This window comes from Salvia hispanica, chromosome 3 (genome assembly GCF_029641045.1).
Source record: "Salvia hispanica isolate PSC_SH4W2 chromosome 3, Shi_PSC_v1, whole genome shotgun sequence".
Taxonomy (NCBI): Eukaryota; Viridiplantae; Streptophyta; class Magnoliopsida; order Lamiales; family Lamiaceae; genus Salvia; species Salvia hispanica.
In genome coordinates this window covers 51,261,448-51,276,632 of record NC_142694.1, presented here as the reverse complement: position 1 = coordinate 51,276,632, position 15,185 = coordinate 51,261,448, and the positions used below count along the sequence as shown (strand labels likewise).

The 15,185-nt window shown below is 34.2% G+C and overlaps 2 protein-coding genes and 1 pseudogene across 2 annotated transcripts; all 3 read left to right on the top strand.

Annotated features, from left to right (window-relative positions):
* Nucleotides 1-1,960: 1,960 nt before the first annotated feature.
* Nucleotides 1,961-3,782, top strand: LOC125216272 (geranyl diphosphate phosphohydrolase-like). The gene is made up of 2 exons (XM_048117945.2): nucleotides 1,961-2,339; nucleotides 3,298-3,782. The coding sequence occupies exons 1-2, from the start codon at nucleotides 2,102-2,104 to the stop codon at nucleotides 3,597-3,599; spliced, it is 540 nt and encodes a 179-aa protein (XP_047973902.1). The 5' UTR covers nucleotides 1,961-2,101; the 3' UTR covers nucleotides 3,600-3,782.
* Nucleotides 3,783-4,519: 737 nt separating this feature from the next.
* LOC125216020 (nudix hydrolase 1-like) lies at nucleotides 4,520-5,415 on the top strand. Its single transcript, XM_048117622.2, has 2 exons — nucleotides 4,520-4,795; nucleotides 5,036-5,415. Exons 1-2 carry the CDS (start codon nucleotides 4,660-4,662, stop codon nucleotides 5,329-5,331), a joined length of 432 nt encoding a protein of 143 aa, XP_047973579.1. The 5' UTR covers nucleotides 4,520-4,659; the 3' UTR covers nucleotides 5,332-5,415.
* A 3,779-nt stretch (nucleotides 5,416-9,194) lies between these two features.
* Nucleotides 9,195-10,390, top strand: LOC125212053 (protein MIZU-KUSSEI 1 pseudogene; annotated as a pseudogene).
* Nucleotides 10,391-15,185: the final 4,795 nt, after the last annotated feature.

Here is a 15,185-nt window from a genome sequence, read left to right as displayed (position 1 = left end):
TAACGACTAATGATGATTTGTTTAACTGATGTCTATACTGGAATTGTGATGCTATAATGATTTGTTAACTGATGCTATCAGCCGATCACATATGTATATGTACATATATGTGACATGATTAGTTTGTGATTATCGTGTTGTTACATGAGATATTGGTACACGATATACCCCCTCATAGAGATAGAGTGGTGTAGTGTGAAATTGTTCCAACATTTACAAATCTTAATTCACTATTTCAAAATCAATCAATCTTTCAAAATACAAATGTTCCATACACATAATAACGGTCCCTCATATTTATAAGGAAGAAAAGACACTAATATATTTATCTGAAGTCCAGAAATAAATGCATTTGTACCTTTATTTCTCATGGGCGCTTTTGATAAAAATTAAAAAGCATGTCCTTATCCGAATTCCATCAGTTAAATACCCACAAATAAAGTGGGCCAAAAAGATTAACATTTTTTAACATAGACCGAATGAATTAAGTTAACTGAATTGAAAACTACTTAATTAAATGCAAAAGTCAAGGGGGTCAGAACTCCACTTAGATAACATATTGATATCTTCCAAATTTCATGATAACAAATGATGTTTGATAGAGATATCTAAATGGTGTTATACTATAGTACTAATAAATTAAAAAATACAGAGAAAACTGAAAAAGGTAAGGGAATATCCAACGAGGATAAAGAATCCTAGTAGAGATTCTATTGGAGATACTGGTCTTTCACTATGCTCATGCTGCCTATTGAAATTATGGAAGACCATATTCTTCTAACCAAAAAATACTAAAATTGATAATTGGATATAAATATTGAACTAGATAAGTTGTTGAGAATAAGTGGACCACAGCGGATTCATGTGATGAAGATGGTAACAAATGGGGCCATTTTCACATGTGCCCTTATTGTGGACATGGATATGGACTATCTATGGAGTATATAAAATGAAAGTATTCAATGTTAAAAAATGGCAGAAACTATATGACAACTTGTGCTTATATCAAATTATACTCCATATATATAGGTTTGATTAGAATCACGACGACTTTTTAGATTATAAATAAGACCTATTATGATTCATTGAATCGTAAATAAATGGTAGAGATAAACAATAAGCTAAATCATTAAATCATTTATGTAATAGTGGTATCATCTAGAGGTAATTACGTCAAAAAATCAATAATCACCGTGCTAATAATTGGCAGTGGGCAAATTATGCAATAAGATCACTATTTGTGCAGTTATTAGTATCATATCAACTACTATGATTAGATCATTGTCATCACAAATGAACAAGAGCCTGTTTTTTTAGAGTGGAAATAGTGGGATATGATTTATGAGGTTGTAGCCTGAGCCTCAGCTCTCTTGTTTTGTGATTTGGAGTATGCTTCCTCATCTTTTGCTTTCTACTACTTCGGATCATCCACCCTTGAAACCTCGACAAGCTCTTGTTGAATCAATATAGCCCTCCTCATCTTCATCCTCCAGAGATTGGAATCGTTTTTCCTTATGAACTTTTCTGCCTCAAATCTTGAGGGAATTGTCCATCGTGAGATCGATACTCTAATCCATAGACGGCGTCAATTTGTTGTGAAATGGATGAGAACAACAACAGCAACACATGATCTTGAAATTAGAGATATGCCGCAGAATTGAATTAACTCACTCCTAGGAATAAATATAGGTGATCTATTTATACACAAAAAAAGTGTATATAACCGCCTTCAACGGTCTATGTGCTTGCTTGATCTGTATATGTTCCTGATTCACAGTAACAATATAGAAAGTGGTTTTTTTTCAAAGAAAATGTAACTGTCACTAACAATGCCACTTTAATTAAAATAGTAGATATAGATTTCTTCTGTTACTCATCTTCCACATTTTAAAAGGAGTAAATAGATTTACAATTTGTCTCGACAAATAAATGTCAATTGTACATTTCTAAATTCTACCTACCTCATTATATATTAATTACATAATGGTTCAATAACCCATAATTCCAATTTTCAGGCAAATCATATTCATATTAACACAAGTTACTACCAATACTGAATTAGAATACATCTGAATATTGATGCAGCAGCAGTAGTAGCACTATGGCATTTATGATTAGCACCAGAGCTCTCTCAATCGCCAAACCTATTTCCTCATTTGACAACCATGGCGCGCCGAATAAGCGCGGGCGCTTTGGGCGCCTACATATGTCGGCGCAACCTACGCTAGAAGTTGGGGTGCAGGTGATTCTGTTGAAGGGAAATAAAGTGCTGATGGGCCGCCGCCACACCGTTGTAGGCGACGCTCACTTCGCCCTTCCCGGCGGCCACCTCGAGTTCGGTCAGAAATTCTTTTTCTCCCTTTTTATTATTATGTGATGATTCAATGATTAAGACACTTTTTTTTTTTTTTTAATATTAATGCGACATACGATCTGGAGGTTTTGATATTTGCTCTTGTTTCTGGGAAACATATTTGCGTCCAGTGATCACAATTCACAAATACTCCTACTTTGTTTACCAATACTAACAATGATTGAATTCAAATCCATTTATCCAATAAACTGATCATCCAAATAATGATTATAATTTGACGAATTATGTGTTTGATAACAAGTGGGAGGGAGTTTAATTAGATTATCGTTGAAAATATGAAATATACCTATGTAGGGGTACTAATTTATTTTGAACACAAATAATTCCAAATCACTTCTTCAACCGTCCTTAATTATTTTATTAAAGAAATTTCAACAGCCTGTGTCTTGCTATGGACCACCAATATATGTTTTTTTAATCTATGATAGGATCACTCAAATTAGATTATTAGAGTAGATAATTACTTCAGTAGCCCACAATATAGATTTTTATTACCAGCATTAGCACAACCTAACATGGACTAATTGAATGCATTATTTTCACACCAACACCAAACCACCAACAGTAGTATAGTATTTTAGAAAATATTCTAAATTTGTATATTGACAATCAATATTATATGCAACATTTTGGAAGATGGAGTATTATTTTTGGTGAGGTACTTGGTTTGAAACTTTTTTGTGCTAGAGCTGGTGCAATTGCAGATCCACACTAAGACTCTGCTATGCTAAGAGTTGCTGTCATCTTTACCAATTCACTTCTAATTACTAATCTAGATTTTTTTAATAACTTATCTCAATATGTTTTCTTTTACACACACTCACACACACACACAATGACTCAGAACCCTCGGACTTATTACAGTTGGAGGGGTAGTTTCTTAACAACTGAACTGCGCAGCTTGATTGTGTTCCAACAAACAGGGGAGAGCTTTGAGGAATGTGCATACAGGGAAGTGAAAGAGGAGACAGGGCTAGAGATTAAGGGAGCTGAGAAATTGACAATCGTTAGCAATGCGATTTTGGAACCGAAACCTATGCAGCTTGTAGCAGTTATAATGAGGGCGGCGCTTGCTGATCCGAACCAGGAGGCTATCAATATGGAGCCTGAAAAATGTGATGGGTGGAATTGGTACCATTGGGACCATCTTCCTTCTCCATTATTACCCACACTACAAACAGCTATTGTAGAAGGTCTAAATCCTTTCCCACCTACTACTCATTAGTACAGCATCATCTTTTCAAGATAATACATTTCTCGCAAAAACTCATCATATATATTGGTTAATGAAAATGTAGTGTTTATGTGGAAATTTGCCAATAAGACAGAAAATAAGGGCATTTATAAGCGTGCGAATCTCTCTTTAGCCTTTTACATATGGTGATATGGATATACAATCTTCGTTCTCGATTTGTGATTAATAAGAATACTCAATTTCATCTAGTTATATAGGTCATGAAACTCTTGGAATGAACATAATCAAATTAGTCAGAGCAAACAATTTAAACAGCTCGAATAAGGGTTTTTAGTTTAACACTGTATGCCCATTCATAGAAACCGCGAAATTACGAAATCCAAATTCCTCCCTAATTAAGTACTAGTATTATTGAGAATTTGAGAGAATTCTAAAGAAACGAGCTCTAGTTACAATATATTATGAATATTGCTACGTTGAACCTACTTTGCACGGATGTGATTTTGCACTTTTTTTCAACAAATTTTCAGACTAAATGGTATGAAGAAACATCGGTCAATCCATTTATTGAAAAATTACAAAAGCATCTCAAACGTGCAAAGTGCAAAGTGCAAAGTTAAAGATATCTACTACCTCCGTTCCATAGTAATGGAGACGTTTCTTTTTAGCACGGAAATTGAGAAAAATTGTGTTAGGTGAGTTAAGTAAATGGGAGAGAGAGTAAAGTAGAAAATGAAAAAGGTAGATAAATGAAGAAAGCGGTTCAGCCTTATGATCAAGATTAAAGAAGAAAAAAAAAAGAAAAGAAAACTATTTTCACAAGATTCAACCTCAATTATTGATAATCACATTAGTTGGAAACTTGGAATGGTCAGCATATATTGGGATACTATATACTTTTAACCGCGGTATAAGTTTTTTCGGCAGTTAGGTCCCGACCTAGATTTTGTTTAAATCAGTCGCCTTAACTGTAGAAAAAAAAAATAATTATCATTACTAGTATTCACATTACATGTACTTATTTTAGATCTGACCTGGCAAAAACACAATTTACATTCACCTAATTGGCATTTTCTGCAGTTGCTGAGCAATGTCGTCGCCGCCACCGAAGCCAGTAGTTGGGGTGGGAGTTTTTCTGCTCAAAGAAAATAAGGTGTTGCTCGGCCGCCGCCGCACCGCCGTCGGCTACGGTACTTTCGCCCTTCCCGGCGGCCACCTCGAATTCGGTTAGTATCCGCTTTTCCCCTTTTAATACTAGTTTCTGATATTCAGTTCGGGTGACTTTTGCTGTTAGTTTGCCCTGATTGAAATTCCATTTTTTGGGCAAATTTTGAAATAAGCATGAAAATTTGGTAAATTGTGGTACGAGGCCTGATTTTGGGAAAGTAAAAAATGTCACTGCTTACAATTTTAACGACGTCGTTTGTTGAGATACATAAAAATAAACGTCTGTTGCATTTTATTAGGAGAGACATTTAGGGAGTGCGCAGCGAGGGAAGTGAGGGAGGAAACGGGGCTAGAGATCAATGGGGCAGAGTTTTTGAGCGTGACCAACACCGTGCTTTCGCAGCCCAAACCAACGCAGCTGATTGCAATTCTGATGCGCGCATCCCTTGCGGATGCCGATCAGACGGCTATCAACGCCGAACCCGATAAATGCGATGGCTGGGATTGGTACGATTGGGACCATCTTCCCACACCTTTGTTCCCCGTACTAGAAACTGCCGTTCTACAAGGCCTCAATCCCTTCCCCCCCAAATAACAACACACGGCATCTACTTCCAAAACATGGACAAACTCATATTATGATTATTTAAATAATTTGCTGAACTAAGTTGGATTTTAATTCGATTGCTCTTTATTTATATGTCTTTGGGTTTTTATTCGTGGGTTTGTGACCCATGATTCGGTTTTTCATATGATTGAAGAACTAGTGTAATCTTAAAACACAAAGTTTTGTCAATTATTGTCAATCGTTTAACTTTTGAAATTGGCTTATTATATTATCATAATATTTTGACATTTTTACAATTGTTCTATAATTTCTGATTCGGCTAAAATTATACACTGCTCCCTACGTCACCAAAAATTATGCACTTTGAGTTTGACACGAGTTTTAATGCAAAACTGGTAAAATAGGAGGAGAGGTAGAGAGAAAAAGTAAATAAAGTATTGTTAGTGGAGAATGGGTCCACCTCATTAGAGAAAAAAGAATTCCAAAATTAGAAAGTGCATATTCTTGTGGGACGGACTAAAAAGGAAATTGAGAGTATATTCTTGTGGGATGAAAGAGTATATGATATAAGAGGTAGAACGTACTATGTGGACAAAATGTTGAACTACCTCAACAGTGTCGTTTAAGATATCTGGTCAATCACAAGTTTTAATTTTTTTACACTTGTGTGTGACATATCAATAAATTCAGACATATACCACACGACTGGAAATTTTCATCATAAAAAAATTGAGAAAAATGTCAAAATTACGTTATAATCAGTTATTTTTAGAAGTTGCATATTAAAATGCGACTAAACTCAGTTGTTTTTTCGACAATTTGCTTTTTTATTATTGGATGACAAAATAAAATAGGAGTACTACATAAAATTTATTATACTATATGTGATGACTCTTCCCAAATTCTTTTTGCTGTGTTAGTCTCTAGCGGCCTACTAGTATATGAAAGTAATGTAGCCCATTTAGTTATATTTAAGCCTTTTGGGTAGGCCCAATGTCGCCGCAGGGTCGTAAAAATACATATCATTATCAATGAGATATGAAAAGAACCCAGTCACAAAATAATACTGATATCATCCCAAAGTGGTTTTAATATGTGTGATGATAAATTACTCAATAACATATTGCGATGATAAAATATTTTAAGAAAATTCAGATAAGGGATAATATTTTCAAATCAGACACACTAAGCAAAATTACTTTATTTTATATTTCAAATATATCACTGGGTCTCATAACAAATAAAGAAACGATAAGTATGAATTAATATTCCCCTCATACTGTATCTCCCACTAGGCACTAACGAAAGATCTCATATCCAATTTTAACACCAGTTTATATATGAAGCATGATTAAAGCCGAACTTTAATGATTGATTTAGATCTTGATTCCAAAAATCATGCCCCAATAATTCTTCAGAAAAATACAAAAGATTAATTAATTAAAAGCTACCTATATTTAGGTTGGTAGCTGGGTGCAGATCATGATTAGTTGATCCATAGAATTCTGAACCTATGACAAAACTTTGTATTTACTATTTTAAAACAGTCAAATGACTTAGGTGCTATGCACTTATATTCAATGAGTTTTGACATATATGCACTACACTTTTATGGTGCATGTGGAGGGGCCGGCTGCATATGATATCGCCTCTTTTAGTACTCCGCTACTTTAATTTATTTTAGAAATAATAATAATAACAATCATATGTGCAGTACTAATTTAGTCAAAATTCAATGTATTTTAAAATCATGTAATGATTGTAAGCGCAGCACTTTACAGCGAATTCATTTGAGGATTAAGGTTTTATTGGCTCGATGTAATTTTTCATCATTGCATCACACTGGCCACTAAGTTTATGACATTTTTTTGCGTTTTTAGACAAACATTCTCGGCTCGTGTAAACTGCAACGTGTGTGCAGATTGAGTGAATTGATCGGCAGATCTATCAATCATTCAATTGTAGCTAGGTTGAGCACATAAAAAATGAAAAGAACAATTGAAAGGTACTATGTCTATGTATACGTGCTAATAGATTTCATTTTGGAGTTGTTAGTTTCATTTTGCTTGATAAGAAAACAAGGTTTTACACATTTTGGATGGTGATTTTGATATTCATGTAAAAATTTAAACTATGATCACAGTATTATTTATGAATGACAAAATAAAGGAAATTAAATGTGAGTTTTTGGTATATAAAATTTAATCTGAATTTAAATCATTAGGACTTATGTGGTTGTCCACTCCAACTAGCTAATATTGAATTCATTTCACAAATGTAAAAGAGTAATTATAAACAACCAAATTTTGTACAACCAAAATAAGGTTATATTAATAATTTGATTATTAATTATATATTAAAATTATAAATATAGTAAGTGGATAAGTTAAAAAGACTTATTAGCCTTTAAACACATTTTTTATATTTATATTTGAATTTTTTTTTATTGTTTTTAAAATTTGAATTAAAGTATGCACTAATTACATTTATAGTTTTAAAAAAATAAAAAAATTATACAAAAATCATAAATATATGACCACAATATTATACACTTTCCATGTACTATATATATATCTAAATATTTTAATTAAATGCATAAATAAATCTATTTGTTTTTTAAATAAACTAGATTTTGGTCGTACAAAATTTGGTCACGTGGATTTATTGAATGCAAAATTAGATAGTAATCTTAGTGCCCAAAACAAGTATTACATACGTCATTATATATAGATGCCAACAGACAAACTTTAAACTTTTTTTAAATTAGTCAAACTTTGACACGAATGAAACTCAGACAAGTTAAACATGCAAACTGATGGACGTTCACATCATGGTGTATACCAATTATAGAATTCTTTAAATATAAATTTATTCACACTACGATTATTTTTTTTGTTTCCTTTTAAAAAAAACTTTCATTCTCCACTTCTTTGGTGATGATTTGAAATCAAGACCAGTTGCAATATTAGTGCAAGGTTTATGGCATACAACTCATTTGAGGTGGTCACATATTTACTAATGGTGTCGCCTCGCCTCACTACACCCTATCCCACAAAACACTTCAATTTTAATTTGCATAATTACTCTGTCTCCACTGACACTGTATAGCACACCACCAAGAAATTGGCTAGGTCCATTTTTTTATAAAAAATATATTTTGACTATTATTTTTCCGTCCCATAAAAACAAAAACGTAAACTTTAGAAATATGAATTTTAAAGTAACATTAATAAAGTGTGAGAAAAATAGAAAGAAAAAGTGATTGATATATTGCTAAGAGAAAATAAGTCACCCTTAGAAAAAATTGTTAAAATAAGAGACAAATTTAAAGGACCCAAAATAGGGAAAAAAATAGACTATTTTTATGTGAAGGAGGGAGGGAGGGAGGGAGTACATTTTTATTGACAATGCTCATATTACTTGGAATTTAGTATTCCCTTTGTCTCATCATAAGCGAGTCACTTTTCCTTTTGAGATGTCATACTATAAGTAAGTCGTTTCTTTCGTACGGAGTACTTTTTTTCTCAGCTTACTCTATTTTCTCTATCCACTAAATTCATTAAATATCAACTTTTTAGATCTTGTGCATGTAGTGTCTCAATTACTCCATAACGGAGAGATTACAAATTTTTAGACTACATATCCACATATTTTACTTATTTAGGCTTCTCAATAAAATATTGAAGGACTAAGTTTGAAGAGTGGTTACAGTTTGGTGTGTCTCTACCTATCCCTTATCAATTTCCCAAGGCAAATTCTTCTTAAATCAGTCAATAATAATAAAAAAAATACTCCAATTAATAAAAAATAAAATTTCCCAATTCGCATTTCTTCGAGTGCCCCACTATTCCGAAAACGATTATAGATAAATCCATGTCCCCTCTGTCTCTGAAACCACAATCCCTCATTCCATTTCTCTCTCTCTGCCAAGTCTATGTTCTCTCATTGTCTCATTTGTCATACATATTTTCCTGAATCAGTTTGGTGGGGCTGTTCACCTTCTTTTCCCACAACAAAAACTAACAATAAAAACTCCCTCAACTCTAACAAACACAATCACTCTTGAACTGAGATGAAGACGATCACGGCCCGAAGCCCGCACGACTCCTCCTTCTCCTTCTCCCGCAGATACTTCAACTGGAAGAAGAAGAGCCCCGACGACGAAGAAGACGACGACATGGCCGAAATCCTCAACCTCCCCCACGAGGAACAAGAAGACGACCTCAGCTTCCACCTCCGCCGCTCCCGCTCCGCCGGCGCCGCCGCCAAGAAAACGCCGCGCAAAAAGCTCTCCGTGATGGCGGTGGCGAAGCTGCGGTGGGCGCGGGCCTTGGGGCGGGGCGGGCCTAATCTGTCGTCGGGCCTGGGGACGAGGGTGGTGGGGACGCTGTTCGGGCACCGGCGCGGGCACGTGTGCTTCGCGTTCCAGGAGGACTTCAAGCTGGGGCCGGGGTTTCTGGTGGAGCTGGCGACGCCGACGAGCGTGCTGGTGAAGGAGATGGCGTCCGGGCTGGTGAGGATCGCGCTGGAGTGCGAGAAGCGGGCCGAGAAGAAGGGGGCGAAGCTTCTGGAAGAGCCCGTCTGGAGGACTTACTGCAACGGGAAGAGGTGCGGCTACGCGATGAGGAGGGACTGCGGGCCCGACGAGTGGAAGGTGCTCAACGCCATCGGGCCGATCTCGATGGGGGCAGGGGTGCTGCCCGGGCCGGCCTGCGAGGATGGAGAGATGATGTATATGCGGGCCAAGTTTGAGAGAGTTGTGGGCAGCAAAGATTCTGAGGCTTTCTACATGATGAATCCCGATGGGAATGGAGGCCCCGAACTCAGCATCTATTTGCTTAGAGTTTGAATCTTTTTCTTTTAATTAATTTAAGTTTATGTTTGAATTTACTTCGGTTTTTACTTACTAATGTTTTTAGGCTTTTTTTTTTAAAAAAAATGGGGAAAGTTTTAGTGGGATAGGAGAGATGGTTGGTTGGATATATGATGATGGTACATTGTGTATAGGTGAGGGTAATTACTCTGTTTTTTCCCTTTCCCTAATGAATGAAAGCTGGAGAAATGCACTTATTGTGTTGTCTGCTAATTTTTGGTTGATTTTGCTATTTTATTATCTTTGTCTAAACACATCAATGATTCATAGTTAATGATCTACGCCCCTTCTTATTGAGTGTGAATGGCTAGGAATGGATTACACTTATGTACAAACATAATTAGGAATTTAGTATTGTCTTATCTGGTTTTGCTCACCATTTATATCTTGTGCCAAGATTTTGGGTGGAATTCACACGACCAAATGTTAATATTTTATCAAAAATACATTAGACATGCAGATAGATGTAATATTTTTATCAGAGAAAACACATGGAATTATTGAGTGAAACTACAAAGTGCATTTTGTTATTTGGATGGAGTGTTCGTGAGTTTGAATTCTTTTTTCCTCCACTTGATATAAAATGAAATGAAAAACCTATCTATTAATATAGTGTTCGATTTCCTAGATAAAATAGTCCAAGATATAATTAAGGATTAAGTTACGATATTATTTTAGTTGAGAGGTTAGCTATGACTAAATATCTCATAATTATATTGAGATGTGAGATTGAATCTCGAAAACTAAATTCATTATATGTTTAATCTCGAGATAAAAAACCAATTACCCCTAACTAAATTAAAAACAATTGTAATGATTGGGCATGATTCGGCCACGGACACACCAAAATCGAAGACGGCCCAACACATGGGAGACTTCAATAATGTGTTCCTAACACGTGCTGATGATTACTCTAAGTCCAACTTACAATTTTATAAAACAAATTGTTTCCATTTCTCTTTATTATGAAAATTGACAACCACCACACTTCCATAAATTGACACAAATAAAACAAAACACCAATTCGGCGACAGGTAAGGTAGTTTACTTTTACCATCCTTTCATCGAAATCTAGAAAAAATAATTTTTAGGAACTTTTATTTTTAAGTTATTTATTACTGGGACTTACCCTATATTTTTAGGGGTAACTGCTTTTAGAGTCACCAACTTTCCATAAATTCCGGTTTTTTCCACGAACTTTAAAAAATTCGTGTAATGTCATGAACTTTATTGTCAGTTGCTATTTTTCCATGTCAGGTTTTCCGGTCTGATTCATACTGTTCGTTTCCTATTAAGACAATGTCCAAATTCTTGTATCTTACTATCATTATTTTCGTCTTTGAAATAGCTTCGCGTGGGTACTTTGTACGCCTCAATCGGAACTCGGATGAAGAAGTTATGGCCATTTGATGAAGGCTGCGACCTTCGTGCGACCTTGTACTATCATAATGGCCATAACTTCTTGATCCGAGTTCCGATTGAGGCGTACAAGGTACCGACACGAAGCTATTTCAAAGACAAAGATAACGATAGTAAGATAAAAGAATTTGGACATTGTCTTAATAGGAAACGAACAGTTTGAATCAGACCGGAAAACCTGACATGGGAAAATAGCAACCGACAATAAAGTTCGTGGCATTACACGAACTTTTTAAAGTTCGTGGGAAAAACCGAAATTCATGAAAAATTGGTGATTTTAAAAGCAATTAGCCCATATTTTTATGTTATTTATCAGGAAATAGATTTTGCTAGGTGAATCTGAAAATTAATGAATGAGTAGATCACGGTCTGTTGAGAATGGGACAATACCACTTGAAATTGTCTTCCAACTTCATCATAAACATAAATGGATTTATGACAATTAGATATCAACGCACGATGGGGAAACACTTAATATAAATGATGTCACATGTCGACTCGAAATAATTATAACTTTAGTTTATAAGTGGCTTCACTAGTATGTGTAATTTGAGTTATTTTGAAATGAATGTTAGATAACTATTGTGCACATGCACCATTTTTTTTGCATAGATAAAATCGCAAAAAAATGTATGTTCGTTGAAAATTAAGAAGAGTGATAGCAAAATCTTATTCATGTGACACATTTCAACTTAGATCGATATATATGAATTTTGATTTAATTAGGACTGGTAGCACTACTACTGTAATGTCACTATTCACTGGAACTTGAAACATGCAGCAAATAAGCAGATAAAAGCATGAGGATTTGTCGGGTGCAGTTGGGGCAATTATGTCCATTCAATCTCATTCAAGTCTTTGTCTTATTAATATTTACCTCAATTTGATGGCCACATTATTATTTTTCCCAAACCTCTTTTCAATTTTTGGCCCAAAAATCTTTCTCTTTTCTTGCTTTACAGTTTACACTGAGATCGCCGCTTCACAGAATATCTGCTTTCTCCATTTTTCCAGATTTGCTCAGCTACAACAGGAAAAATAAAGCATGCGATTTTCACCTTCACCTATATTTATGTGCTATTTTTTTACCTAGTTTTGGCAAGAGACTTGGCTTGGGGAATCTATGTATTACATACGCTATTTCGGTCGTATTAGATTCCTAGTAGTCGGACTATTGATAGTGTAAATTATATATCTCAAATTATATGCAGTCATAATTTAATAACTGAATGATAACAAATAATCTCAAAATTGCAAACGCGAATTTCAGTGCTTTTAAAACAGAATTAGGTTGCAATATTCTACATAAATAGAATTGAAGTATCTAAACAACTTGTATATATGTAGGACTTTTCACAATATAATGGGAAAATTAGAGGCTCCAAATAAAAACGGCTATTGTATAGTAATTTAACTTCTGCCGATTTAGAAGAACTTGTTGATGGGCCTACAATCCACATCGTTATAGCCCATGTTTCGACTTAAGTTAAGCCCAGATAATTTTATTTGTTTAAAATAAGAATAGGGTAGGTTTCTTGGGCTTTTTGAGTAAATGTTTGCATCCGGGGCCGAATTTGCGATGCTAGACATTTCTTTGATCCTTCTCTTCTATTCTCTAAATAAAGCCCACAAGAAGATTAGAAAAGATAAAAGAGTAAGAAGAGAAACACTTTGAAAGATAGTTCATACATGTCCATTTTCACTATTGTAGTGAAGTATGAATCTATTATGTATCAGAATCATTCAAAAGTTAGCTTAAAACATGCAAGTATTATTCATAGGTAAGCGTTAAAACAAAACCACATCTTAATGTATAACCAAATAATTAAACACGAAGGTCATTTTCAGATTATTTTAGTTCATACGAATTCACACCCCTCGTATGAACTAAAGCGATTTTAATGCATTTAAAAATAAGCTTCGTGTTCTTAATGATCTTTAGTTTTATTTATATTTTGTAATAGGCAGAGAGCCATATTGTTCAAGTCGTCGGTTGTCCTATTTGCATAATTGTAGAAGTTTTCTCAATTTGACTGACTAACCTTAAAAACAGGGAACAATGATAGCTAGTTGCATACAAGGTCCCATTCTGGTCAATGTCTTCAATGGAATACAATGGTTGGAATATGTCAATTTCTTCAGTTAGGCTTGGCCTCCAATTTATTGGTTTTCAGTCAGGAGACAAGTTTTTTTGTTATTTATTTCTATTATAAAGAAAGTGGAGTTTCTTGACTCATAAAAAATATAAACCGATTGAAAAACTTTAATTTATTCGTAAGGAAAAGTTAATTTTAAAAGTCAAGACTCGTAGGATACATTGGATTTTCTACCACCTCGATAAGAAAGGATTTTTGTAAACCACTTTAATTTGATGGATAGAAAACTTTAGCCCAACACACAAATCTTGAGTATAACATAGTCAAAAATAAAGCACAAGATGTAAAAAAAAAAAGAGAATAAAAGAAAACACAGTACTTTATCATTTTGAGATTCGGGCGATTTATTTACAAAGCCTATAGGCCCTACTTGGTATGATGAAATGAAATGAATATGATGGAATGAAATAAAGATGAGAATGGAATGAACGTAGCCGGTAGGAATGGAATGATAATTCCATTCCATTCTTGTGCTTGATAAGCACAATGAATGCAAAAGGAATGGAATTATTCCTTGATTGATTTCATTCTTATGTTTGATAACTACAAATTAATATAGAAATGGAATGTAATGAAATATAAATAATTAATGTTGATTCAACCATAAAAAGCACTACACACAATACACGCACTACACACATTTCACACACCACACATATTTCACACACAATATGAAATGTGTGTGTAGTATGTGAAGTGTGTGTAGTGCGTGAAGTGTGTGAAATGTGTGTAGTGCGTGAAACGTGTGAAATGTGTCTAGTGTGTGTGTGGATTTTTCAATTATTAAAAAAATTTAATTTTAATTTTATTATAAAATTATGATGATATTAAATTTAAATATAATATAAAATAATATTTATATAATTTTGTTAAAATTTAAAATAAGAAGAAAGAAAAATGGAATGGAATGACCATTTCTTAGCTAAATGGATGGAATGGGTAGGTGTGGGAATATGGATATCGGGTATTGGGTTTACCCGTACCCGATCCGATATCCGCCGGATATTAGATACTCAATATCCAATTTTATGGGATTGAGTATGGGATTGGATATTGAAATTTAAGATAAATCGGGTATTGGGTAACCCGAATGGGTATCGGATATTACCCGAATATCCAATTTATTATTTAAAGCATTTTTTAGCCATTTTGGGCTTCAAGAGCTGGGCTAATTTATTTACTAATTACAACTTACTAGGTTATTAACACTTTCTCAAAACTTATAAAAATAATTTAATCTTCTTACTCTAGGTCACAGCGTCTCCAAACTCTCAAATTTTACGTATTGCATAACCAACTCATGTGGTTTTTATATCTAGTCAATGAGTATTTTGACTTTTGAATTATATTATTGGTTGTTTCTACAGTTTAATTAAAGCGTAACTTTTATTATTTTACTTACATATTGCATAACCAATCTCCATAAATATAAT

Excerpts from the sequence above, each read along its gene's own strand:
- LOC125216272 (XM_048117945.2), top strand. The coding sequence starts at position 2,102 with ATGGCATTTATGATTAGCACCAGAGCTCTCTCAATCGCCAAACCTATT. Across the intron at positions 2,340-3,297 it reads CGGCGGCCACCTCGAGTTCG|GGGAGAGCTTTGAGGAATGT; the intron begins GTCAGAAATTCT and ends TCCAACAAACAG.
- LOC125216020 (XM_048117622.2), top strand. The coding sequence starts at position 4,660 with ATGTCGTCGCCGCCACCGAAGCCAGTAGTTGGGGTGGGAGTTTTTCTG. Across the intron at positions 4,796-5,035 it reads CGGCGGCCACCTCGAATTCG|GAGAGACATTTAGGGAGTGC; the intron begins GTTAGTATCCGC and ends GCATTTTATTAG.